We start from the raw sequence: 25,167 nt of genomic DNA, 5'->3' as shown, positions 1-25,167 counted from the left end.
TGTCAGGTATGAAGCGAGGGTTCACAAGTCAAAGCTCCGCTCCCTGGCACCAAATGATCGGGTGTTGGAGGTTGGGACAAGCTTGGCTTGGTTTGGTAAGGTTGTGCAAGGATGGGAGGTAGGTACAAGCTTAGCTTACTGTGCCAACCGAACAGCTCGACCTACTGCATGACGGCTGATGACGCCACTACCTTGCATGCATCATTTTACCTGCTTGTCACACACCTGCTTCCTAACACCTGAGGAGATGCAGAGGCTGTGTGTGTGTGTGTGTGTGTGTGTGTGTGTGTGTGTGTGTGTGTGTGTGTGTGTGTGTGGTTGTGTTGTTGTTGTTTGTGTGTGTGTGTGTAAGAGACATGAGCTCTAATGACCCGTAACGGCCTCCTCAGACCAGCAGGGGGGCCGTGGTGACGCACCTCTCTGTTTGGGCTGTGGCAACGTCGTGGCAACGTCGGCATAATGTTGTGGTCTGACTCACGTTGGGGATGAAGCCGGGGGGCAGCTGTTTGTTGAGCACAGTGTCCCAGTTGACATCAGACAGCAGGTCTAGATCCTGCAGCTCAGCCAGGCAGGACACACGCTGGTGCACGTCAATACACAGCAACTAGAGGAGGAGAAGGGAAGAGGAGGAGGAGTAGCAGGAGGAGAAGAGAACAAGAGGGGAGGAGAAGAGAACAAGAGGAGAGGGGAGGTAAAGAGGAGGAAGAGCAGGAACACACACATCACACACACCGCATACACCACAGGAATGTAGATGAGTGGTGTAGGGGTAGGCTACTTCAGCACTGAGCTACAGTTTGTCTGTAGTGGAGAATTACCAACATAGAATCGGATCACTCAGCCTTATAGGCTTCCAGTTATAACCTCATGATGACAAAGGATACGGCTTACATGGCTTACAAAACCGATCATCCTAGCATGTAATAACAATTAGTCTTTCAAGGAATGTAGGGGTCAAATACAACTCTAGTTCAAGTAAACAAGGTCATGGCTCAAAGGTCACCGGTTGTCAATAGCATACAGTACAAAAACAATGCACATTTATTATTCATTCGGGGAATTTAGGGATGAAATACAAGGTGACCAAGTGTCTACAGTACACAGTATGCAGATCTTTCTGTACCTTTCTGAGCATGGTCTTCATCTCCAGAGACCAGGCTATGGGGTAGCTGGGGTTGACCTTGTGGAACATCTGGAGGATCTCATTGGCCGGTGTGCTGGAGCGCATGACGTACGGCCTCTGGAGGGCCAGGACAGAGCATTATTATCACACAGAGGTCGTCAGGGTTACCGGGTCCTCACACAGAGATACACACAATAGTCCCTAAAACTGCCTGAAGAGAAATGTCTAAATCTGGATTTAAACTAGACCACATCAGTCTTATGCTGTGTTACCTCTCTCAGGGGAGAGACAGTTTTCCTGTGTTTGGGATAGATTATGGCTGGGGCTGTGACAGTGATTGATGTGCGGTGCTTTAAGGATGCCAGGGCTGGCTGCCACTGATAGTCCAATCCAGCCGGGCCTGGGGTGAGGGGGTTTAGAGCCTGGGGAGAGGGGGCTCAGAGGGCTGCTGTACAGCTTGACCCTGTCATACTACAGTAGGTACCCAGCAGGAGCTTAGTGGGAGTACTGCCCCTGTCCTCCCTGTCTTTTCCTCTCCTAACTAAAGATATGCCCTGAGTGTAGTCACAGGCTGGTCCCAGATCTGTTGGTAAAACAACACAAACAGGACCAAGCTAGGGTAATTACACCTTCATCTGAATGGTGAGGCTGGCTGAGATGGGTATTTTCATGATAATATTAAGGGGTATTTTCATGGTTATATTAAGGGCAGGCTTGGAGGGAAAGGTGTTGTCACTGTCTCTTCTTTTCTTTCTTAAATGACTATTCTAGGAGCAGTAACAGCATGTATTGTAGGTTTTAGCATGCATTATTTACAGGCTGTGATGGGCTTTGTTTCTGTACCTGTCCTCGCAGAAGCTCGTAGGCAGTGACGCCCAGAGACCACCAGTCCACAGAGAAGGAGTAGCCAGGGTGTATTCCCTCGTGTGGCTGGAACAGCTCCGGGGCTGGGGGGAGGGAGGCACGGACACAATCAGCTGTCATTGCTCATCCAGACTGGACAGTAGTACTAGTTAGTACTGAAAACCAACACTTTTAAATGGAACCAAAAAAGGAACCCATCAAAACTGCTACTGAAAACTCACAAAAAAAACGCTAGAACCAAGCCCTTCAAAACCCTTCACCAAAAAGGACTCTGTTCCTTTTTATAAATAAATGAATGTTCCTGGAGATCCCCACCCTCTGAACACTTGGAATATGAATGTACTTTATTTCGATTAAATTATACATTATCCTTTACGGCAGTCTTAAATCGGGATCTAAATCCATCGTCTCCTCCTCCCTCCCTCTCCTCTTCTGTTCCCTGCTGCTTCCTCGGTYTCAGTCCCACTAAACTGATCCATTCGTCATGCCTCTTAATCACGCTGGACGAGACACACCGGTCGGCCAGGACCCGGGGTCAATGAACTCCACAGTCGAATCAGTCTGTAATTCTATTAATTTACATCCGATCCCCCAGAGCAGAAAGAACAACATTGATCTGATACTGTATGGTACGTTACGAAAGGGAAATGTAAGAAGCATAAGCATCCACATTGAAAGGGAGAAATATTTACTCTGAAACTAGAAAGACACAGTACTGTAGCGTTGAGCTGTGTCGTCTTCACATTAGCTCAGTGGTATAAGTGTTGTGTAGCTACTTACCCATGTACGGTTTGGTCCCTGCGATAGACGTGGCTCTTAGATCGTCTTTGACGATGGCAGCGATGTTGAAGTCTGTCAGGTGACAATGTCCTGTWGAACGGAAACAGGAYAGAAAGTCGTATTCGGAATTCTTGATTACAGTTTATTTGAAACAAGGTTATTAGGCAGTCTACTTAAGGCAGCATTCAGGCATCAAGCAGCTAAAACTGTCTTTGCCCTACATTGTGCTGGGTGGGGTGCCCGAGTTAATGCAGTCGTTAGTAATAAGGGCATCTTACCGTCTGTTGTTGTTCTTCGAACTTGCCTGGCTGAGCTGTCAGGGATCCTTAGGCAACCCAGTTGTGGTTCATGCTCTGGGGTGCATTCTCATATCTGGGATAGCTTCACACTGTACCGGTGGGGCTGTGAGTGCGAATGATTTGGGTTGGGTTACAATAAGGTCTAAGACCCAGCTAAACAGCCCTAGAGACCGCCGCTGGGCACAGAGGGACATAGCAGTCCTCAGTGCTGCTGCTGGCCAAAAAGATTCCACTCGGCTCCCAACCTTCCTCTTGTGAAAATGTGCGGGGTGGTGGAACTGAGTAGCCTCAGCACGGCATTGCACACTGAACACCCTTTCTTTTATAAGCTGATGAGTGTGTGTTGTGTGTGTGGTGTTGTTGTTGTGTGTGTGTAGTGTGTGTGTGTGTGTGTGGTGTGTGTGTGTGGTGTGTGTGTGTGTGTGTGTGTTTGTGGTACGTTTGTGTTGTGTGTTGGTGTGGCCGATATACGGTGTGTGGTTGCTCGTGTTGTGTGTGGGTGTGTTGTTTATCAGGCACCAGCAAAGTCACCCACGGCAACAGAGACTTAAGCGTATTTGTCAAAACTCAACCACGAGGACCATTTGACAACTGGTGACATTTTGTCCTTGGTCCCCACAAGGTCCAAACTGCTGGTATCTTCTTAGGGGGGGTTTAGACCTTTAGGGAATGGTAGAAAGTTAGTGTTAGGGTTGAGGCCAACGCGAGGGTTTATGTTACTGTGGTATCAGTGTGAAGATTAGGAGCTAGGGTTAGGTTTACGGTTTGGGTTAAGGTTAGGGTTAGGTTTAGGTTTAAAGTTCGGGAAAATAGGATTTTGAATGGGACTGAATTGAGTGTCCCCAGAAGGTTAGCTGTACAAGACTGTGTGTGTGTGTGTTTTATGCCACAGAGCTAGAATCGCAAAGCTACCAGTATTTTACCACAGTTACCAGAAACTTCAGTAATTTTGGTAATTAACAGAAAATCTTTGGTAATCTATCGTAAATTTGGTAACGTATACTTGAGTAACTTGAAAAAATMACTCGGACAAAGTATACATTGWTTTATATCTGTGTCCATAATGTCCATTAGTTTCTAGTAGATAGGCCACATGGTTCAGGAGAAAATAGCCTAATTAATGAAAAAAGRATTAATCAACAATGGCCTTATTTTCAATTAACTCTGAAACTCTTTCAGCTATTGACTGTGTTCACAACGGCCACCAGTTTGATGCCAGAACATCGGAAACAAATACATACTGACATAGTAAAATAAAAGTGTGTGAAAAAAATACAAAGGACATTTCAAGACGAAACCCTCATAAACATTTTGGTTTACTATCCTTGTGGGGACATTTCGCCGGTCCCCAACGGTCCCCGCTAATTTTAGGCTTAGGGGTTAGGTTCAGGGTTAGGGTTAGAGGTTAAGTTTAAATTTAGGGTTAGGGTTAGTGTGTGCACACACATTTGTGTTCATGTGTGTGTCTGTAAAATCACAAGAGAATGACCAAGTATGGCAGTGATGAGAATGCGTTTCACCAGGCTCCCTCACGGATTGTCTCTCTGCTGTGAACCCTATGCAACATTAGGCATGAAGGAGGTGGCCACATATTTTATGGTGCTGCTGGGTCCATGAACTATACCCCGGTCACTGGACCTAACCTGCAGAGGGCAGTGCAGGACCTAACGCCTTCTGTCACCCTATTGACAGTGTGTCCATTTGTTTATTATTTGTGTACTTGGATCCCCATTAGCTTTTGCAGATGCATCAGCTACTCTTCCTGGGGTCCACAGAAAACACAAAACATGACAAGTAACTCAACTCTGATAGACAAGGACAGTCACGCACATTTAAAATACAACGATCTACAACAACAAAAAAATCGAACAAAAATAGTATACAAACAATACAAGTGAAAAATCATGTGTGCGTTTGTGTGTGTGTCCCCACAGTCCCTGCCGTTCCATGAGATGTTGTTTAATCCATTTGTTTTTAACGTCATCTTGCTGTTTGCTTGAGTAATTGGAGACGGAAACGAGTTTCATGTTATCATGGCTCTGTATAATACTGTGCGTTGCCATGATTTCATTTTAGACTTGGGGACTGTGAAGAGACRTGGCGGCATGTCTTGTGGGGAATGTACTGTATGGGTGTCTGATTCTGAATGCTATTTGATTACGCTGACAAACTGGGCATTTTCATCACAGTTATATTTCTCATGAAAACTAGAAGAGAAGCAGTTCATCTCTTGTRATCCCTCAACCAGGAAACACTGGCATCCATGTTGTTGATGTTAGATCTATATGTGCAGTTAAGGGCAAGGCATAATGCTCTGTTTTGAGCCAGCTGCAGTTTTGCTAGGTCTTTCTTTGCTGCACTTGACCATATTACCYGACAGTAATCAAGATGGGACAAGACCGGAGCCTGATCAACTAGTACAGTTGATTTTTGAGTCAAACATATTTTAATAACAGACATACCCCTCCCTATTTTCACAACAACGTTTCAATATGACTTGACAGTGATAATTGACCATCCAATGTTATACCTCGGAGTTTAGCTTCGTCAACTTGCTCAATAGTCACAACTTTTATGCACAGCTCTAGTTGAGGTTTAGGTCTTGGAGAATGTTTTGATTTTAGTTGTAGATGTATTTAAGACCAGTTTATTATTAATCACACATTCTGGTACTGACTGTAACTCCTTATTTTAAATTTGAGTGAGCTCACTGGCTTTGGGTGCTGACATGTAAAGTGTGTAATCGTCCGCATATATTGTGTGTGTGTGTGTGTGTGTGTGTGTGTGTGTGTGTGTGTGTGTGTGTGTGTGTGTGTGTGTGTGTGTGTGTGTGTGTGTGTGTGTGTGTGTGTGTGTGTGTGTGTGTAATTGTTTTTCTGAGATACTAAATGCTATTCTCATCAGAAAGGGCACATGAGGTAAAGATAGGTCAACTATTCCAGGACTCTTGTGCCCTTGAAAACACTTCACGGGGATGCACTTTTGACCCGTGTTGTTTTTCAAAGTTCAGTGGTAAACTTAAGGTAGAAAAACCCAGGCTGAGCTGGACTCGGCTCCTGTGTAATGACAAATTGTGTTCCAGGAGAGCAGCTCAGTCTGAGGCTACTGCATTCAGACATCTACTGTAGTTGACAGGCTATGATCAGGGGACATGTACATGAGCAGGTAATGTCTGGATAAAGAGCACAGGCACAGCATGAGAAAGAAATAACGTTGAAGTTAATAGCATCTCAAGTCCTGAGGGCAAAAGAGACAGGCTCTCTCTCCTCTCTCTCTCTCTCTCTCTCTCTCTCTCTCTTCTCTCTCTCTCTCTCTCGCTCTCTCGCTCTATAGGGGTTAAACCAGAGAGTGGGAGAAAGAGAGTGTGTGCGTGTGTGTGTGCAGCAAGCATGTGTGTGGAATGGTGTGTCTGTGTGTGCGTGAGTGTGTGTGTACACGTGTGCCCGCCTTCATGTGTGTGTGTGTGTGTGTGTGTTGTGTGTGTGTGTGTGTGTGTGTGTGTGTGTGTTGTGTGTGTGTTGTGTGTGTGTGTGTGTGTGTGTGTGGTGTGTGGTGGTGGTGTGTGAGTGAGAATGTTTGTATGTATGGTTTGTGTGTGTGTGTGTGTGTGTGGTGTGTGGTGTGTGTGTGTGTGTGTGTGTGTGTATGCCAGACTATATGTGGCTGCATAATGGTAGCGCCATTGATAAAATCTAAACTTATCTATCATTCATTCAGTGGAGGTCGTTCCTTACACAGCATGGATGGAATAACACACCACATAATTTGTGTACAGACATAATTTACGACATAAATCATTGGCTGAGCCGTCTTACGGTGTTCGTCCAACAGAATGTTGTCAGGTTTGATGTCTCTGGACACACACACACCACACACACACACACACACACACACACACACACACACACACACACACACACACACACACACACACACACACACACACACACACACACACACACACACACACACACACACACACACACACACACACACACACACACACACACACACACACACAGAAACAGAGCAGCATTAGGTCACTGACCATCTCCATCAACATCACCATGACAATATTGTATCGTTGTTGGACAGAGAACAAATCAACAACAAAAATGTGTCATGTCACGTTACTCCTTAGAACAATATCGGCCTAGAACAAATAAACAAAACAACACACGCAGAAACTCACAGTATGTCAAACACAGTTATATCACTAGCAATAATGTCCCAATGTCTTTAAATTGGACTGACAGGAACTGTGCTTTTCCAGCCAAACATTCACTGCATCCCAAATGGGCTGGAGAATCAGGCCCTCGGAATCAGGTTGTGTTTCTAAATGGCACCCTATCTATCCAAATAGACTGCACACGAGCATTGTCGTCAAAAGTAGTGCAGTCTATTTGGATAGATAGGGTGCCATTTAGAACACATCCTAATTCCGAGGGCCTGATTCTCCAGCCCAGTCAGAACAACCTGGTCTCAGAAAAATTTGCATTATTCTGTTTGCAAATCCGTATTCATTTGTGGATGTCCATCACACAGTTTGTAATGTTATGAATTACAATATGTATTATAAGTTACAAATTTACATAACATACAATATGTTACGAATTTGCAAAAGTAAATATGTTACAAATTTGGAAAATATACAATGTGTACGACTTGCAAAAAACGTATATGTTACATATTGTAGCTAGGTGGCTAACATTAGCTAGCTCGCTAATGTTAGCTAGGCTAGGGGTTAGAGTTAAGGTTAAGTTTAGGAGTTAGAATTTCTGCCACATCAACAAGCGCCGGAGCCAATGTAGTACGATTCGATCTTAGTCCTGCATTGATGCTTTGCCTGTTTGATGGTGTAGTAAGGAGGGCATAGCGGGATTTCTTATAAGCTTCCGGGTTAGAGTCCCGCTCCTTGAAAGCGGCAGCTCTACCCTTTAGCTCAGTGAGAATGTTGCCTGTAATCCATGGCTTCTGGTTGGGGTATGTACGTACAGTCACTGTGGGGATAACGTCCTCGATGCACTTACTGATAAAGCCAGTGACTGATGTGATGTACTCCTTCATGCCATCYGAAGAATCCCAGAACATTTTCCAGTCTGTGCTAGCAAAACAGTCCTGAAGTTTAGCATCTGCTTCATCTCGTTATAGAACGAGTCACTGGTGCTTCCTGCTTTAATTTTAGCTTGTAAGCAGGAATCAGGAGGATAGAGTTATGGTCAGATTTTCCAAATGGAAGGCAAGGGAGAGCTTTGTACGCGTCTCTGTGTGTGGAGTAAAGGTGGTCTAGAATTGTTTTCCCCCTCTGGTTGCACATTTAACATGCTGATAGAAATGAAGTAAAACTGATTTAAGTTTCCCTGTATTAAAGTCCCCGGCCACTAGGAGCGCTGCCTCTGGATGAGCGTTTTCCTGTTTGCTTATGGTGGAATACAGCTCATTGAGTGCGGTTTTAGTGCCAGCCTCGGTCTGTGGTGGTATGTAGACAGCTACGAAAAATACAGATGAAAACTCTCTTGGTAGATAGTGTGGTCTACAGCTTATCATGAGATACTCTACCTCAGCCGGGCAAAACCTTGAGACTTCCTTAGATATCGTGCACCAGCAATTGTTTACAAATATGCATAGGCCCCTGCTCCATGTTTTACCAGAGGCTGCTGTTCTGTCCTGCCGATACAGTGTATAACCCGCCAGCTGTATGTTCTTAATGTCGTCGTTCAGCCACGACTCGGTGAAACACAAGATATTACAGTTTTTAATGTCCCGTTGGTAGGATATACGTGCTTTCAGTTCGTCCCATTTATTTTCCAGCGATTGAACATTAGCTAGTATGCTCTGCTAGGATAAGTAGGGGGAGGAGCAGACTGGGGGCCGAGAAAAGTGCAAGGAACTCAAGATAGCAGTGGCAGCCGTACAGAAAACTCATCCAAAGTGCTTTGACTTCTCAAACACGGCAGAAAGCTACACTTCATGATGCCCCATCTCCTTATTAATTCAGCCATTTACTTACAGCGGAGTTGTTTGGAAGGATCACACAACATTATGTGTGGAGAAAAAAGGCACAGCACACCAACATCAAAACCTCAACTCAAATGTAAAGTATGGTGGAGGGAGCATCATGGTTTGAGGCTGCTTTGCTGACACAGGGCCTAGACAGCTTGCTATCATCGACGGAAAAATGAATTCCCAAGTTTATCAAGATATTTTGCAGGAGAATGTTAGGCTATCTGTCCACCAATTGAAACTCAACAGAAGTTGGGTGATGCAACAGGACAACGACCCAAAACACAGAAATAAATCAACAACAGAATGGCTTCAACAGAAGAAAATACGCCTTCGGGAGTGGCCCAGTCAGAGTCCTGACCTCAACCCGATTGAGATGCTGTTGCGTGACCTTGAGAGCAGTTCACACCAGACATCCCAAGAATATTGCTGAACTAAAACAGTTTTGTAAAGAGGGATGGTCCGAAATTCCTCCTGACCGTTGTGCAGGTCTGATCCGCAACTACAGAAAGCGTTTGGTTGAGGTTATTGCTGCCAAAGGAGGGTCAACCAGTTATTAAATCCAAGGGTTCACATACTTTTTCTACCCTGCACTGTGAATGTTTACACAGTGTGTTCAAAGACATGAAAACGTATAATTGTTTGTGTGTTACTATTTTAAGCAGACTGTTTGTCTATTGTTGTGACCTAGACGAAGATCTGATCAACTTTTATGACCAATTTTTTWGAAATCCAGGTATTTCCAAAGGGTTCACATACTTTTTCTTGCCACTGTAGCTAACTAGCAAGTACACAGCTGGACTCTTTCTGTTGTGCTGGTTAAAAACAAACACGTGACTCTGTCAACTGTTCTGGGGAACTACGGTAAGCTTCATCATGTAAAATAATGGGACAATGACAAATGAAGAATGCGATCTGCTTTATCTCCTAATGTATTGTACAAGTTGTCTGAAGGTATTTACTTAAAAAGTAGCTATAAATGTTCACATTTATTGAAAAACTTCAAAGAAATAGTTTCAACGGTATTGATGGTATTGAAAAACCATCCCGTGGCTAGTTCCAAACACCCCGGTATATGTTATATATGGTTTACCACACAAGCCTAGTGTGTGTGTAGTTGTGAGCATGCGTGTGTTTCAATCAGCAGGTAGGGTATTGGGAAAACCAGAGCAACCTGAGGAGAGGGACATGTGTGGACCAGACCATCCTTTTTGTATGAGAACCGCACAGGGGACAGATCACACAGACTTTACTATGAGCATCAAAGATCAATGATGAAACAGAGAGAGCTACTTCAAAGAACAACCCTACTGTATTTGTTGTCCATTGTATGAAAATGACATGTGATGTAGAAAACCTTAATTCCCCAGGGAACCCTATCTTTGCATTAGTCCTCATTTTCATAAAGTTGCCCTAAATGGTCCTTCTCTGTAATGATCAGACACTACTTCATTTTCTAAATGTCCCTTAAAGGACTATGATGGATGACAACGTTGGATAATCACCTCAGTGACAGAATAAAAAGATCTCATGTAAGATACAGTACATGACACATCATCCCATCTGGCCATGTGTCGATCAGGGCTTTGGAGATAGCTGACAACATACTGTAGAGTTCTGGATCATAACACTGGATCAATCACTCAGRGCGCTAGTAGCAGCAGCACCTGTCAGGAGATCATGTCCACTAACCATGAGCCTTTGGAGCACGGCTTCCCAGCCTCATTAGTCCTGACAACCACATCAGCGGACAGGGTTGATTAGCATATTAAAATGGTGCCTGCTGCAGCAGGTGGGGCGGGGGTGTCAGTGTACCCAGAGGCGTCAGTGTACCCAGCCCGGGTTAAAAAGGTCAAATGTGTTGCACTTAATTAGTTGACATTTCCCTCAACGGTTGCACGGAGAGGTGTTTTATATTTAAAACCCATGGCAGCCATTGTGGAACACCAGACAGGAGCTGCTGCGCCACTCAACTGCCTGCTGATGATTATGGGTGCGACTGTGAGAGCCGGAGCCAGCCGGAGCCATCCACCACGCACCCCTGCTGTCACCCAGACAATGACCTTGGCTGAGATATGGAAACATTGGGGCTTTATCACCCGTTCTCTAAAAACCCACCGTTTATTGTTCGGCATTTTCTATTCAGCTGAATCACATGCACCCTGCCTGCGTAATTCTAGGATGAGAGCCCCGACCGCTGTCTGATAAGAATTACCTAGGCAATTACCTTGGCCCTGCTCCTCGTTCATGGACTTTTATTAGTAGAAGACAAAGGGGGGAAAGCTTATTTGTGTTGATAGAATGTGCTGGTGTTCAGACATAGCCTGGTCCCAGATAAGTTGCCATGAATAAAGCACATACAGATCTGGGACCAGAGAAGTTCAGACTCATATTGTCTCCCTCTCCTTCACTGCTGTTGTCCTGTGTCTGCCCAGTCATTCTAGAAAAAGAAAAGGAGAGCCACGCACTCTAGGAGCTCACATGCAATTAATAATAACCAACGTTTCGACAAACAATCTGTCCTCCCTGATGAAGACAGCTTGTCCGTCGAAACGTTGGTTATTAGATTATTCAATTATTGCATCTGAGCTCCTAGAGTGTGCGGCTCTCCTTTTCTTTTTCAAGTGTTTCTTTCACCTCTAGATTTCCCAGTCATTCTACCTCCTGGCRGACTGTCACTCCTGGTGTAGCTAGAGGCCAAATCACCTCCACCTTCCCTGGGCGTAGTATTAGCATGGGSCCCACGTTATCATTTCCCATCTTTTCAGTGGTACAGCACCGCGCTAGGCCCTCGTCTCGCGCTACAAACTCATTAGGGAATGGAATCGTTATATTCCAGCAATTAGAGATGAGCAACAGATGGACTCGGGCCTGATGTACCCACAGCCAGCTGGCTGGGGGACTATTAAAGGTGTCACGTCAACTGGCGTACAACTTCTTTTTTGCCACTTTTAATAGAAGGATTTTTGGAGGTGTTACCAAGGGCTTCATCGGTCCCAAAGAAATGTGCACCTCATTTTCCATTTCTCTCTCTCGCTCTCTCTTCATCGCTCTCTTGCTCTTTTCCTCCCCTTACAGGAAGAAACATGTGGAATCAACGTGTTTTTGGTCTCCTTCTCTCAATTCCTCTCTTGCTCTCTCTTGCTCTTTCTCTCCATTTCTCTCTCTCTCATCACTCGCTCTCCCGCTCTCTTTCATCTTTTCGAGAGCTTGCACAGGCAGCGTTTGCAAAGGGCGAGTTGTGAATAGAAAAATGGCTGTGCGGTGTATATTCCCATTGATKGACACTATATRGAGTAAAGGAGCATATTTGTCCTTSAAGATCAATGCCCTTCTATGATGTTAGATTAAACAAACTCATCTCCAGCACAGGCCAGATGATTCCCTATATAGTGCACTAGTTTTGACCAGAACCATATGGGCCCTGGTCCAAAGTAATGTGTTAGGCTATATAGTGAATAGGGTACCATTTGGGACGCGTCCTTGTTSGGTTCCCCCGTCCTGAGTGAGGCTCATTGGTGATCCTGCCAAGGCAGCAACGGAAGGGCGGGGTTGAAGGGCAGTGCAACCGATCCGCCTGGCTTTTCTCTCGCTTGACTAGTCCAACAACCTATTACCTGGATCTAATGATCTCATTACACCAGCTATCAGGATGAGAGGAGTAACCAAAACCTGCACCTGGTCACCTGACACCCCTCTGATACAGGGAYACAGASGACAGCCTGGGACAGACCCAAAAGTCCTTCAATGTGCTCCGCCACACACAGGTCAGAAGACTGGAAAGAGGGGGTTTGGGCTGTTAGGTTCCGTATCATCGTCTTTGCACATGACCCACTCTGCAGCCAACTCCTAATGAGGACTGCTTTGATGACTCCCTCAGTACTGTGGAAGGTCAGAGATAGCACCACGGACAGCACATACAGCCGCCAGGCCTTAGGGCAGGTTCTGCCCCATGATGTCCCAGAGTAGAGCAAAGCAGGCTGGAGCAGCACAGCGAGGGAGCACCAGTCATCCATCAGCAGAAGCCAGCCGCCCACGCCCACCGGCCATGAGAGGGATCATCAGACAGCAGCACACTTTGAACGTGGAGGGAAACCTCAACTAACCGCGGCAAGCAACTTGCATCTAAAACGAACAGCCTCAACCCCATTAAGAGCTAAGGGGTTAGCCGAAGCAGAGCTTCCATTCACTTGAGTTTGATCAGTTAAATAATAACAGTAATAATAACAGCTCTCACAGGAGAAGTGGCAGAGTGGAGGTTGGTTATGCTTTCTTATTCATAGACACAGTGCTTGGATTTCACTGCCTGACGAGCGTTCATCTGGCTCCCATCTAATTTGGGCCGGTTTGAGTCGGTTGGTCTTCAGAGAGTTTGAACAAGGCATTCTGAGGCACGGCTCACTGAATCACAATTATTACAGATGAATTATTTACTAACTCAAACTCATAGGGAGAACGCTGGAAGTTCACAAAAAAAGTGTCTTTGAAAAGACTGTCTTGTAAAGACTGTAATATACAAGTAGTTAACTATTATTTTAGGGTAGACGACAAAGGTAAATATGTTGTCATGCTCCCGGTAAACCAACGTTCACAAATCCACTGTTGTGAGTTTAAAGGATGTTTAATMTACCTTCTTCTGCTTTACCTAACTTACAGTCTGAAATATGAACACATATGTCTCCTCCTGTCATGAAATAGTTATGCAGACTATAGATACAGAACACTGAACTTTTCATTGGGAAGACGGAAGCGTCGTTTACTCACAGAACCATCCCTCTCKGGCGCCATAACACTGTGGGATGAGAAAGTGTTGACAAATGTGTGCCATTTATCTTCCTTTTAACAAATGACTTTCAGCGGTAGAGAGACTCGCCGAGCGAGATAATGTGTCTGTGCTCGAGGTGTTGCTGAACCCAAGCCAAGTCAGGGACACAGTGGGCCGTGGCAGAGCTGTGGGGAGCAAGATGATGAAACAGTACGTTTGGAGAAACGATGTCTGGACAGTGCCACATTCACTTGCACAGGGAACCAGAAAGATACGCAGTGGCAGTTGGAGGCTGTGTCGCGCTGAGCAGAGCTGTACTGAGCAAAGCTGTTTGGCTGAGTTGAGCCGCTGCAAAATCTAGCTCTCGTCAGAGAGTAAAAGGAAAACATCTTACTCTCACAYAAACAAAACCAGGGTGAGAGAAAATGAGAGAGCTCTCCAGGAGCATCAAACAACAGACATCCACATGACGCGGTCGGGCTTAGAAATGTTTTTATTAGGATATGCAACAAAATGTCTGGGAGAGAACAGACGCACCCTGCCCTATGTGAACACCTCCCTGGTGAAAGCAGCCCAGCGGTGTTGGAAATAAGCACGAGAGAACAGCTGTGGGTTACTATGTTCCATTCGATAGCAATCTGAACAAAGATAGAGCCAACCTTTGAAAGACTTTCAACATGGAATGAGTTTCAATTGAGGCGGTAGAAGGGCTCAAATGTGATTATGCATTCAGTGCTGTTGCCATTGGGGGGTGCAGGATTGAGGCTTTGCAATCACATTTGACCCTCTGACTGTATCTTTCCTCTAAACATAGCCTGGGRGTGTCTGTAGCTTCTAAAGCTCTTGTCCGAAGCTCTTGTCTGCCTCGGTGTAAAGCAGGCGGCGGCTCTTTCTCTCTCAGAGCTCAGAGCACAGCGTTGTTCAGAGCCATGCCGTACTTTCACGGCGCTGTAGCCTGTAATTAATTCAATAATTCAAACTGAGACCATAAAAACAGTAGAGAGGGCTACAGTCTCTGTGGTACTTCTGTTTTTAGTTTAAAACCTCGGGCCTCAACAGCGAGCAAACATCAAATTGTATTCCAGACGCAATATGATTTCCGATGTCAAAACAGATCATTTTACTTCGCTCCATAAGACMAACCACTGTCTTGGTCTGGAGCAAATGGAAAACAGGCTTCATACTCCAAAATCATCTGTCAAATGCAATCRTGTCTCACTTAAGGACATCATCTACAATCGTTGTGCAGACCAAGCATCTAGACATCATGTGGTTTGATCAGTCATCATCATTTGATCAGTCATCATGTGCGGTCGTACCTTCAGCKTGAAATATTAAAACCTATTGAGGATTTCAAATCACTTGGTCACTTTCGTCAAAGTGCAGAAGCTACTGTGCCGAGATAGTGAGTCAATAACACCACAGCTCCACCACTTCCCTTTCTACAAGTCCTAACCTGTGGACTAGTGATAAAGCTCACGGCTTGAGCTACATGGATACTGCTCCCCACTAGAGACCAAGGTTCAATCTCCACTTCCACCATTCTCATTCCCACTTGCCCGTCTCCCCCTCCAACCATCTAAACAAGCTGCTGTGGGTCAATAACTCCACCACTTCCCCTTGTACACCTCCTTTCCCTTTTRCCACTTGTCTTGTTTGAGAGCATTGTCTCTGAAGATACCACTAGTTGAGATTCATCTTAGTGTTAACAATTGAAAACCCTATGAGAAGGTTCTGACAAAACAGGCCTTGGTGATTTGTTACCCTGATGGTAACAGATCTATTGTGAAAAAGTAAAGCTGGAGTAAATATGGAGAAGTGCACCTACGAATGTATGATTTTTCTTTTTGGAATCAATCATCACACCCGATGCAATATCGTTATCAACATTATCATCATGAATCAACCGTCATGAGTCATAGGATACTGTGTATTGGATAGAGATTCTGCTCAAGGCCAGGGTATCACCAGCAGACACACAAACACACACACACACACACACACACACACACACACACACACACACACACACACACACACACACACACACACACACACACACACACACACACACACACACACACACACACACACACACACACACACACACACATCTCTTATACACATCTAGATGTGTATAAGAGACAGAAACTACTCAGAGTGTGCACATCCGCCCTCTCAAAGTATTCCATTTCTATACAGATTCGATTACAATTAGAATACCCATCTTTTCCTTCTTCCGTAATAAATGCAGATTGAAAGCTGTTGATTTGATCTAAACACGCATCTCCCAAACACCTGCTATTAGGATTTTTTGTTGGAATGGAATGACAGAAATAGAAAATATCCCACTGAATCGATTCATGAGTTATGTATTGAGAAATGATCACCCAGTCTATTTCCCTGCAGTGGTTTCAGTGCTCATGAGGCATTTCTAAGTTATATTCTTCAAGAATCAATGGTTACATATAATACATTTTTAAGTCCAAAAATTGATGTAGCTACTGTAGATTGGGCCTACCACTAAATGATGTCATTTGTTATCCTACATGTGATTAATTAGCACTCTGGAACCCTGTTCCTGTTCCTCTGCACACAGGGCTATCATACAACCTGAGGAAGGTCTATAGGGCCACCTCTGCCTGGAGTGTGTGTGGCGTGTTTGTGTGTCTTGACTTATCATCAAGTCAACCCCTCACTTTCTCCAGGCTGATCTGATCTGCGTGTGGCGGCACACACTAAATCACAATTGAAGGTCTTTCAGGTCAATCCAATTTGTCACGATGAATGACAGGACAGTCAAATGATTTGTCAGATACTTAAAGGAGCTTGAGGGATGCTGTTGGGTGGTAGCCATCTATGTATTTTGGCGGTCGGCTGTGGACGTCGGGMGCTTTGGCATGGCAGCATATACTTGTGCCTAAAAAGCACTTATGTGCATTCCAAGATTGAATAAGGAGTCTATGTTTTTGGGCCTAGACAGAGTTTGGACAAAGAAAATAAAGAAAATACTCAGCCGCTCACAGTAAACTGTTGTGTCAGGTGTAACTCCTTTCACGTCCCTTTGCCCTTGATCAACACAGTATTTGGAGGTGCACTATCTGATGCAGCAGGAATCCAGGACTGGCAGCTCACAGTGTTGGGTTCAATTCATAATTGAATTGAGGGTGCCTCATAAATTCCAATTCAATTCTTGAATTTGAATTKAATTTGAATTTTATATAGTAAACAGCATACAGAATTGTAAGGAAATATAAATTAATTCAGTGAAATTCTAAATTATGTGTAGTCTACAATTGATTATCAGGAAAAACTACAAAAATGTATGATCAAGGAAAACAAAAATCTGTATGTGAATATTCTAAGTTATTATATTTCATTAATCACTTACGTGTTGTTCAATACGGGGACCTTACTAAATTTCCCAGAATGCATTAGTTAACCCTGAGGCCTTCATAAATAAGGCAAACAAATTAAATGGTTGGTGGAAATATAATTGGCTATTCTAAGTACTAAGGGTAAAAGAGTATATGAACATTATTTCCAGAGAAAATGTATATATTCTCTGTTTTCTTTTTTTGTTTTCCTGRGTGAGGGAGKTCCAAAATGCAGGTGTTTCAGCCTAGCTCAGTGCTTTCTGTGGTGGTGGGGCAAGCGAGCAGAAAACTTGGAGCGTTGAGCCGTGATTGGCACAGTGATCTGTCACTCATGGGGCCACTACGTCACCTCCAAGTCTAAGGCTAGACTTTGAAAATATTTGCCCCTTGGGTYCTGCCATAGTTACATTAGAAGTGCCCATCCAAGAAGGCTCAAGGTCATTGGCCACAGATAAAATGATGACAAATCACGTTATATCTACAGTAGCTTTGATTGGACTGTCAACATCATGCTTTCAAAATCTTAGCTAGCAGTCATCATCATGAATGAAGTCGACAATCTACTGGCAAAACCTATTTAATCCTTGTCATATGAAGAGAAATAATGAAGAGAAATTATAGATAAAACATATCGGTGCTCATCGGCCATTGGATATGAACATTACACAACAAGTTGGAAATCGCAAATTCAACAATGAGTGGTTTGGAAGGAATCAGTGGCTAACTGTGAGTTTAAGACAACTGGGAACTTGGGGAAAATGAGCTACGACTGGGAAAATACGTTTAGAAATTTCATCCAACTCGGAAATGTAAATTGTGAACTCCAGGCTTCTTACTAGAGCGACAACCTGAAGATCACTGACGTCATCATGATTCAACTTTTTTTTTTTGTCTTGAAAGCACCATAAATCCAGAGAACGCAAGACTTTGATGACAAAGTTTGACAACAAAATTTGCCCACGAAGGACCACCACGCTACCTTCCTGTTCAAGTGAGCACAGCACAACAAGGTGAGTCCAAAAATGTCTTGTATGCTGCTGCATAAATTATTATGCCAGGAAGATATGTATACTGTAGCTAAGAAAGTAATACTAAGTGTTTGTTGTGTAGTAAGCTGTMAGTAGCCCATGTGCCTCACCTTAATAATTTGATCTATTTTCACCTCTTAATTTCGCCTACTGTTCTGACTTGGTGGTGTTTTCGAGAAATGRAGTCATTGAATAGTGTAAGAGCTTTCATTGTCTGCTTATATGCCCCKTTTATTTATCCTATGATTCTGACTTGGTGTACAGGGAGAACACTGTAAGAACGGCCCATGTTCTGAATTCTGTTGCTGTACATTTCAAAAGTGCTGAACAAATAGTTATATTGACAACYTCTATCCTTGCTCGCTCGTTAATGTCTTAATCTGAATTACGGATTGCCTCTACTTGTCATCCACTTATGCCATAGTTTGTACATCTCAATTGTCTGTAGAATCCACATTTGTTTAAGCAAGTCAGCTATATCAGCTATGTTTTTTTTCAAGGCAGTTAATGAGGCTGAATGAACTGTTTCGATGCCAAACAAYAATCCGCTGACAGCCAGGTATAGCAGTGGTAAGGTGTAGGGACTGCTTTRGGGACTCTGCTGTWGGGACAGCTTTARYTAGGCAATGCAATTAATGTATTGTTTAGTGTTGTGTTGTGTAGTGGTTTTGCAGGGAATGCAACAAAAAAATTTTTTTTGCCCTAGCAAGATTTACATGCAAAAAATCACCAATGAGAAGGTGATTCTCATTTCAAGCACATTTTCTTGACCTTTCCTTCTCCTTGCCTCCTCTCCTCGATAACCTTTGACCTTTTTCAAAAGATGGCCAGAGAGGACGGAGGAGAGAGGACGCAGAAGTTGAGCAAATACAATTGAGAAAAGGCCTATGACTGTGTGGAATTTCATTGAGTTGCACCAAATTAAATTCTACTTCCTGTCACTCAAACTCAAATTCAATTTCTACATCCTGTGCGATGTGGTCAAATCAATTCAAATTTCAACTCATGAGTTTTGAAAATCAATTTGAAAATTCTGAATTAAGCCCAACCCTGCTGGCTAGTCTGAAAGGACATTGGAGGACAATATGTCCCCTAGGAGCTGCAGCTGCTGTAGTACCGGTCAGCTCTAGTACCGGTCTGCTGTAGTACCGGTCTGCTGTAGTACCGGTCAGCTGCAGTACCGGTCAGCTCTGATCGGTCTCTCTTAAAGGAGAAGTTTTATTTTTTACAACCAAATCTCAATTTATGTTGTAAATGACATGTTAAAGAAGGGTCCAGACACCTTTTTTGTGATTTTACATGTTTTTGAGAAATATACCCCAAACAGCAAATCACTTCCTCATCCTCATTGTAAGAGACTAGTCAGMATCGAGGCAAAGATGAACGGRGCAAAGTACAGYGAGAACCTCGATGAAAACCTGCTCCAGAGCGCCCAGGACCTCAGACTGGGGCTTTTCAAATACATTAGCAGTTTTTTGCTTTGTCATTATGGGGTTGTGTGTGTAGAAAAACATTTAATCAAAAAAAAAAACATTTAACATTTAATCAATTTTAGTAGAAGGCTGTAATGTAACAAAATGTGMAAAAAGTCAAGAGGTCTGAATACTGTCTGAAGGCAAGAAATTCGGACTTAACCTCATCAATCACGATGGCCTGAGTTCTGTCACTAAGATAATCATGAACCACGAATAGGCATCAGAGCTCAGGRCTATCGAGGATAACTTATTCAATAAAATAGCATGATCAACAGTATCAAAAGCTTTTGACAGYTTCTCAAACAAAGCAGCACATTTCATTTTAGTGTCTAAGGAATTGACAAGATCATTAACAACTAAAGTGGTTGCTGTGATAGTGCTATGCCCAGGCCTAAACCCTGATTGGTTTACATTCAAAATATATTTCTCAGATAAAAAGTATCAAAGTTGTACATTTACGAAAGAAATGGGTTGATAATTATTAAAGGAAAAATCCAGCCAAACTCACTCATTCCTTTATGTTACAGTGTTAAAAAACATTAAGATGTGAGAACAATATTTTTTGTGAACAAATGTTTCATTTTGGTGTTATAATAAGGCTGGTAGCAACATGGAKATTTGTTGTGGAAATCTGTTGCAGGTCAAGTCGACTACAAAATCCACAATATAATGCTCTCTCTATGCGCCAGCTGGCTAGCTAGATAGCTAGGTAGCAAGCAAACGTAGCTATACACAATAATACCAAAGACAATATCAGCATMTGAAGAAGCTAGTTAGTGTAGTTTGTTTAGGTGATTTTACAGGTTTCTCCTTTCTATAATATCTCTGGCAACGGCACCATGCAATGTACCCTGGACTAAAGAGGCAGACAGGAAAAATGTGCCAGACCCTCCGTTAAATAACACACTTTTCAAGGTAGGAATATCACAAAAATATGATCAATGGCTCATTCGAGAGAAGACATTCTCCCGAGTTATCACTTTAACACAGTGCTACACTATACCGGACGGATTTCTGCCTGCTTGAATGCCAATAACTCAGSAACACATGAAAACATGAAATGARCCATGGAATCGATAGAACATCAATCAGAGATGCACAAAAACAATATCACATAAAAAATGGGTTAACATTTCCTTTAGGATCACTACTATCCCCGCCCTTATGGAGTGGCAGCACAAGAGCTCATTTCAATACTTCTGGAATATTCCCTGATAACAATGTTAAATAAAAAATGTGGGTTATTGAGCCAACAATGATGGGTGCTGCACACTTGGTCGGCCGCTGTGGATTTCTTGTTGTCTATTGCTAGCAATGATTCCAGGACTTATTTTTATGTTAATAACCTAAAAGAAAATCTTGGACTATCATTTATTTGATCATTCAGCAAGTTTCCCCTATCAGCATCCAGCCCAATATCATTGTGAATAGGCTTAGAAGTTATTTCAAAGAGGTAGCCCGCTGAAATAAAATGGTGATTAAATGCATCAAAGATGCCATTTTTTCCCGGAACTGAATTCATTTGTTGTGACAGAAAGAAGGAAGTAGAACCCTTCAGGGATTTGACATTTTTCCAGGTTCCAATTAGCCAGGTTCCAATTACAATCCAAAAGAGCGGTTACATAATAATCCGATTCAGATTTTCTGATTTGTCTTACACAATGATTCATCAGTTGCTTAAAAGCTTGCCAGTCCAGGTCTAAACCGGTGTTCCTGGCCTTGACCCAAGTGCTGTCTCTTTTATGAATGACTTCTGATAATTCCGGAGTGTACCAGGCATTCGATCTACCTTTAACCCTTAATTTTTTGAAGGGTGCATSATTATCCACAATAGTATTGAAGACACCTGCAAAAAGGCTGAAAACTAAATCAGGTTCAGGGACTTCTGAAATACAATCAAAGTCACTAAAATAAAGATCATGTAAAAAAAAAAGCCTGTTCACTGAAGTTTTTAAAGTACCTCCTTGTGATGACACAAGACTTAGATTTTTGTATTCTTACATCTCTAACACAAAGAACTGAGCAATCTTAACTAATATCTTGGGTGAAGACACCAGTATTTTTCTCTYGTATATTCGTTGAAATAAGATCAATCAGAGTTGACTTTTAAGGCTCTTTAGAGTTGGGCCGTGTTGGCTTAGTCACCAGCTGGGTTAAGTTTAGATCATTACACATGTCTTTTAGATTGTCTGAAGCCTGCATTTCCCAATCATAATTTAGGTCACCCAGGATAATAACCTCTGATTTAGTATAAGAAAACAACAAACTAGTTAACTCCTCAAGTACACAACTGTTAGCAGAGGGAGGACGGTAAGACCCCTATGACAGTTATGGATACATTTTTCRCCAAACAAAGGTTTAAAGATAGSTCAAAGTTTTTGATAAGGGAAATGGATTTCGGCAAAGAGACAGCGAAATTATTTTTAATAAGAATGGCCACCACCTCTACCCTGTCTATCGGTTCTGAACACATTATAACCCTCAATATTAATATCAGAGTCCAGAATGTTCAGATTTGTTTGCATAGCCAAGATCTTGATGCAATCCAGTTTAGGAAGTTAACTCCTAATGTTCAGATGGATCAATCCAAGTCCTTTATGATTTTTAAAATCACATGGAGTCTCCAACTCAAACAAACTACGTTKWATAGGCAGTTGCAGGCTCTTTCTGATGGCTGATATTGATARAGTTGATATGGCTATAAGATTGCATTGAACTCCCCCATTTGGTCTACTCTATTAGTAATAGAGGAAAGACTCTGCAACCAATGTCAATATGAGGAACTCTCAGAGTAACCAATGATGGAACGTTATTAACTGACTTACATGGGCTTTGGTTGCTATCGTGCATCGACCCAAGCCCTCTATGTGATTTGAAAACCGAGTGGGTATTACATTGTACATTTAAACTAATAACACTGGGTGAGCAGACCGCAGTGGGCTTCTCTTTTGAGCTAACAATAGCAGATCTAAGAGTGGAGTTCAATTGAATGAGTACAATATTACAACTGACCCCTGGCAGTATAGACAACAGTACGACAATAATGCTTAGAAAGGATGGGAGGTATTACCTGAGCGGTGCTTGGACTGTCTCTGAGTAAATATCTTAACGCAGCCTTGAAATGTGACGAGAGGGTCCAGSATCCTAGATGGCTTGGGTGGACTCCATCATCTCTTTAGAGCATCTTTGTTTACAAAAAGTGTCGGAATAGTCAATAAAAGTTATGAGTGGCAGCTGTCTTTAAACCAGATATGAAGTGCTATGATCCTGCTGAACCTTTCGCAGCCGCGACCCACGACGGCACGTGGCCAGAGCCTTTCAGGGTGTTGATGAGCTCAATAAAATCCTGTTTCATTAGCTCTGATTMACCCTTTTTGATATCATTTGATCCCACATGCGCTACGACAGAGGTTACCTGTAGCAGCAGGCTACACAGAGAATCTAACAGCTGGATAGGGGGAACGTCTCGTGTTGAGCAAAAGGGAATGTAACATTGTGGATAAAGTTCGGAATAACACAATTTCATGTGTACAACATCTGAAGACCTGCATCACTATACTGAGAGCTTTGCCGTTTCTAAAAGATCGTATATGGGTGTTTTTGGAGCCTTTGTTCATGTTTTTTGGGGGCCCTCATACTACAAAATGAGGATGAGGAAGTGATTTGCTCTTTGGGCTGTTTCTTTAAAATGTGAAATCTCATAAAAAGTGTCTGGACCCTTCTATAACATGCCATTTACATCGAGATTTGGTTGTAAAAAAGAACTTCTCTGTGGATGACGATGACGATGTGGATGATGATGATGAAGGTGTCTCTCCCACTCACCTGTGGATGATGCGTTTGCTGCGGAGGTAGCCCAGCGCCAGGGCGATCTCACAGACGTACAGCTTGACAGTGCTCTCTGAGAAGTGAACGTTCTGCTGGAGGTGGTAGCGCAGGTCTCCTCCCAGCAACAGATCCACTACCATGAACATGTCCTCCTCATCCTGGAACGAGTACCTACAGGAGAGGAGGAGGAGGAGGAGGAGGAGGAGGAGGAGGGTGTGAAAGAAGAGGTGGAGGAAGAGGAGGCGGAAGAGGAAGATGTGGAGGAGGAGGAGGATGAAGAGGTGAAAGAGGAGGTGGAGGAGGAAGATGTGGAGGACAGGGTTGTGGCGATGGAGAAGGAAGGGGAGGAGGAGGGGGAGGGAGAAGAAAGGAGGAAGAGAAAAGAAGAAAGAAGAAGAAGAATATCAGCCTATGACGTCCCATATTTCTTACATTTCCTACAAATCCTAACAGCTTATAAGGTTTGATATTATTATATTGTATTGGGAGTCAGAAACCAAATTGCTGTAATGTGACTTTTATGTAACTTGCCTCGGGGCGGCAGGTAGCCTAGTGGTTAGAGCGTTGGACTTATAACTGAAAGGTTGAAAGATCGAATCCCCGAGCTGACAATGTAAAAATCTATCGTTCTGCCCCTGAATAAGGCAGTTAACCCACTGTTCCTAGGCTGTCATTGAAAATAAGAATGTGTTCTTACCTTTATTTAACTAGGCAAGTCAGTTAAAAAAAATTATAAATAAATAACACAAAATAGAAGAAACCAACACACCAACATCTATTCAAAGCAATTACCTTGGTTTGCKAAGATCCAACATGTGAACAAGTTCTATTCAAATTTAGTGTGAGGCATGTAATGAAAGTGGAGGGTTAAATTATCAAGGCTAAAAGACAGCGCTGCAATCTTCACAACTACATGATGCAAAAGCCAGCAGAATAGCCCCTTATGACACGTACGGTGCCGGTGAGCTCACACAATGACTAAGCCAAGCCAGAGATGTCGCTAGTTATTCTAGTGATGGAAACACCACTCCAACACACTGATAGAACTGTTCCATTGAAAGAAAAAGCTTTATGTCAGGTGTAGTATGACAGAGCACATCCATCCAACCATCCATTCATCCATCTATCAAGYGCTCCATCCATCTAGCAATCAAGCAGCGGAGTGCCACAGCAGGCCTGCTACATCAGACCTTGCCTGTTCCACTACTTCCCATTGATTTTACATGACGGAATTCCCACTGTGATCTGTACTTTCTCCTTTTGAATGGCTGGATAATGAGTCTATGGCACTGTAAAATAATTTGTGTGAAAAGTACTTCACTCAAGACCTTCCTTGCTTGCCTGGCCTAGAGTGAATCTCCAAGATAATCAACACAGATCAAAGGCAACTTTACACTTTCATTCTGAACATTCTCTTAGGTTCCACAGAAGTGTCTTATCTAATTGTTCGAAGTTCAGTGTAGTCATTTACGTCAGCGATCCATCCATACACTATCTTGTCACCTGTCAATGGAAGTGAAAGGTTTATTAGTGCTTCCATGCCTTTACTTCCTCTGTGAATAATACCAATCATTGGCTGGCATTCAACTAAGGATGGTGGTGGGCATGCTGCAGTAGGAGGACAT

General features: G+C 43.2%; 1 protein-coding gene across 1 annotated transcript in view; it reads right to left on the bottom strand.

Annotated features, from left to right (window-relative positions):
- LOC111981457 (serine/threonine-protein kinase 32A-like) overlaps nt 1-25,167 on the bottom strand; it is a 66,773-nt gene that overhangs the window by 16,757 nt on the left and 24,849 nt on the right. Inside the window, exons 5-10 of the mRNA XM_024012734.2 lie at nt 23,540-23,713; nt 6,882-6,919; nt 2,768-2,857; nt 1,967-2,070; nt 1,124-1,240; nt 479-604 (exon numbers count right to left, since the gene is read on the bottom strand). Of these exons, the coding sequence (XP_023868502.1) occupies nt 479-604; nt 1,124-1,240; nt 1,967-2,070; nt 2,768-2,857; nt 6,882-6,919; nt 23,540-23,713 (649 nt within the window). The remainder of the gene's footprint in view (nt 1-478; nt 605-1,123; nt 1,241-1,966; nt 2,071-2,767; nt 2,858-6,881; nt 6,920-23,539; nt 23,714-25,167) is intronic.

The sequence above is a fragment of the Salvelinus sp. IW2-2015 genome, linkage group LG20 (assembly GCF_002910315.2).
Source record: "Salvelinus sp. IW2-2015 linkage group LG20, ASM291031v2, whole genome shotgun sequence".
Lineage (NCBI taxonomy): Eukaryota > Metazoa > Chordata > Actinopteri > Salmoniformes > Salmonidae > Salvelinus > Salvelinus sp. IW2-2015.
The sequence above is the reverse complement of the archived record's forward strand: the minus strand, read 5'-3'. Positions and strand labels throughout refer to the sequence as shown.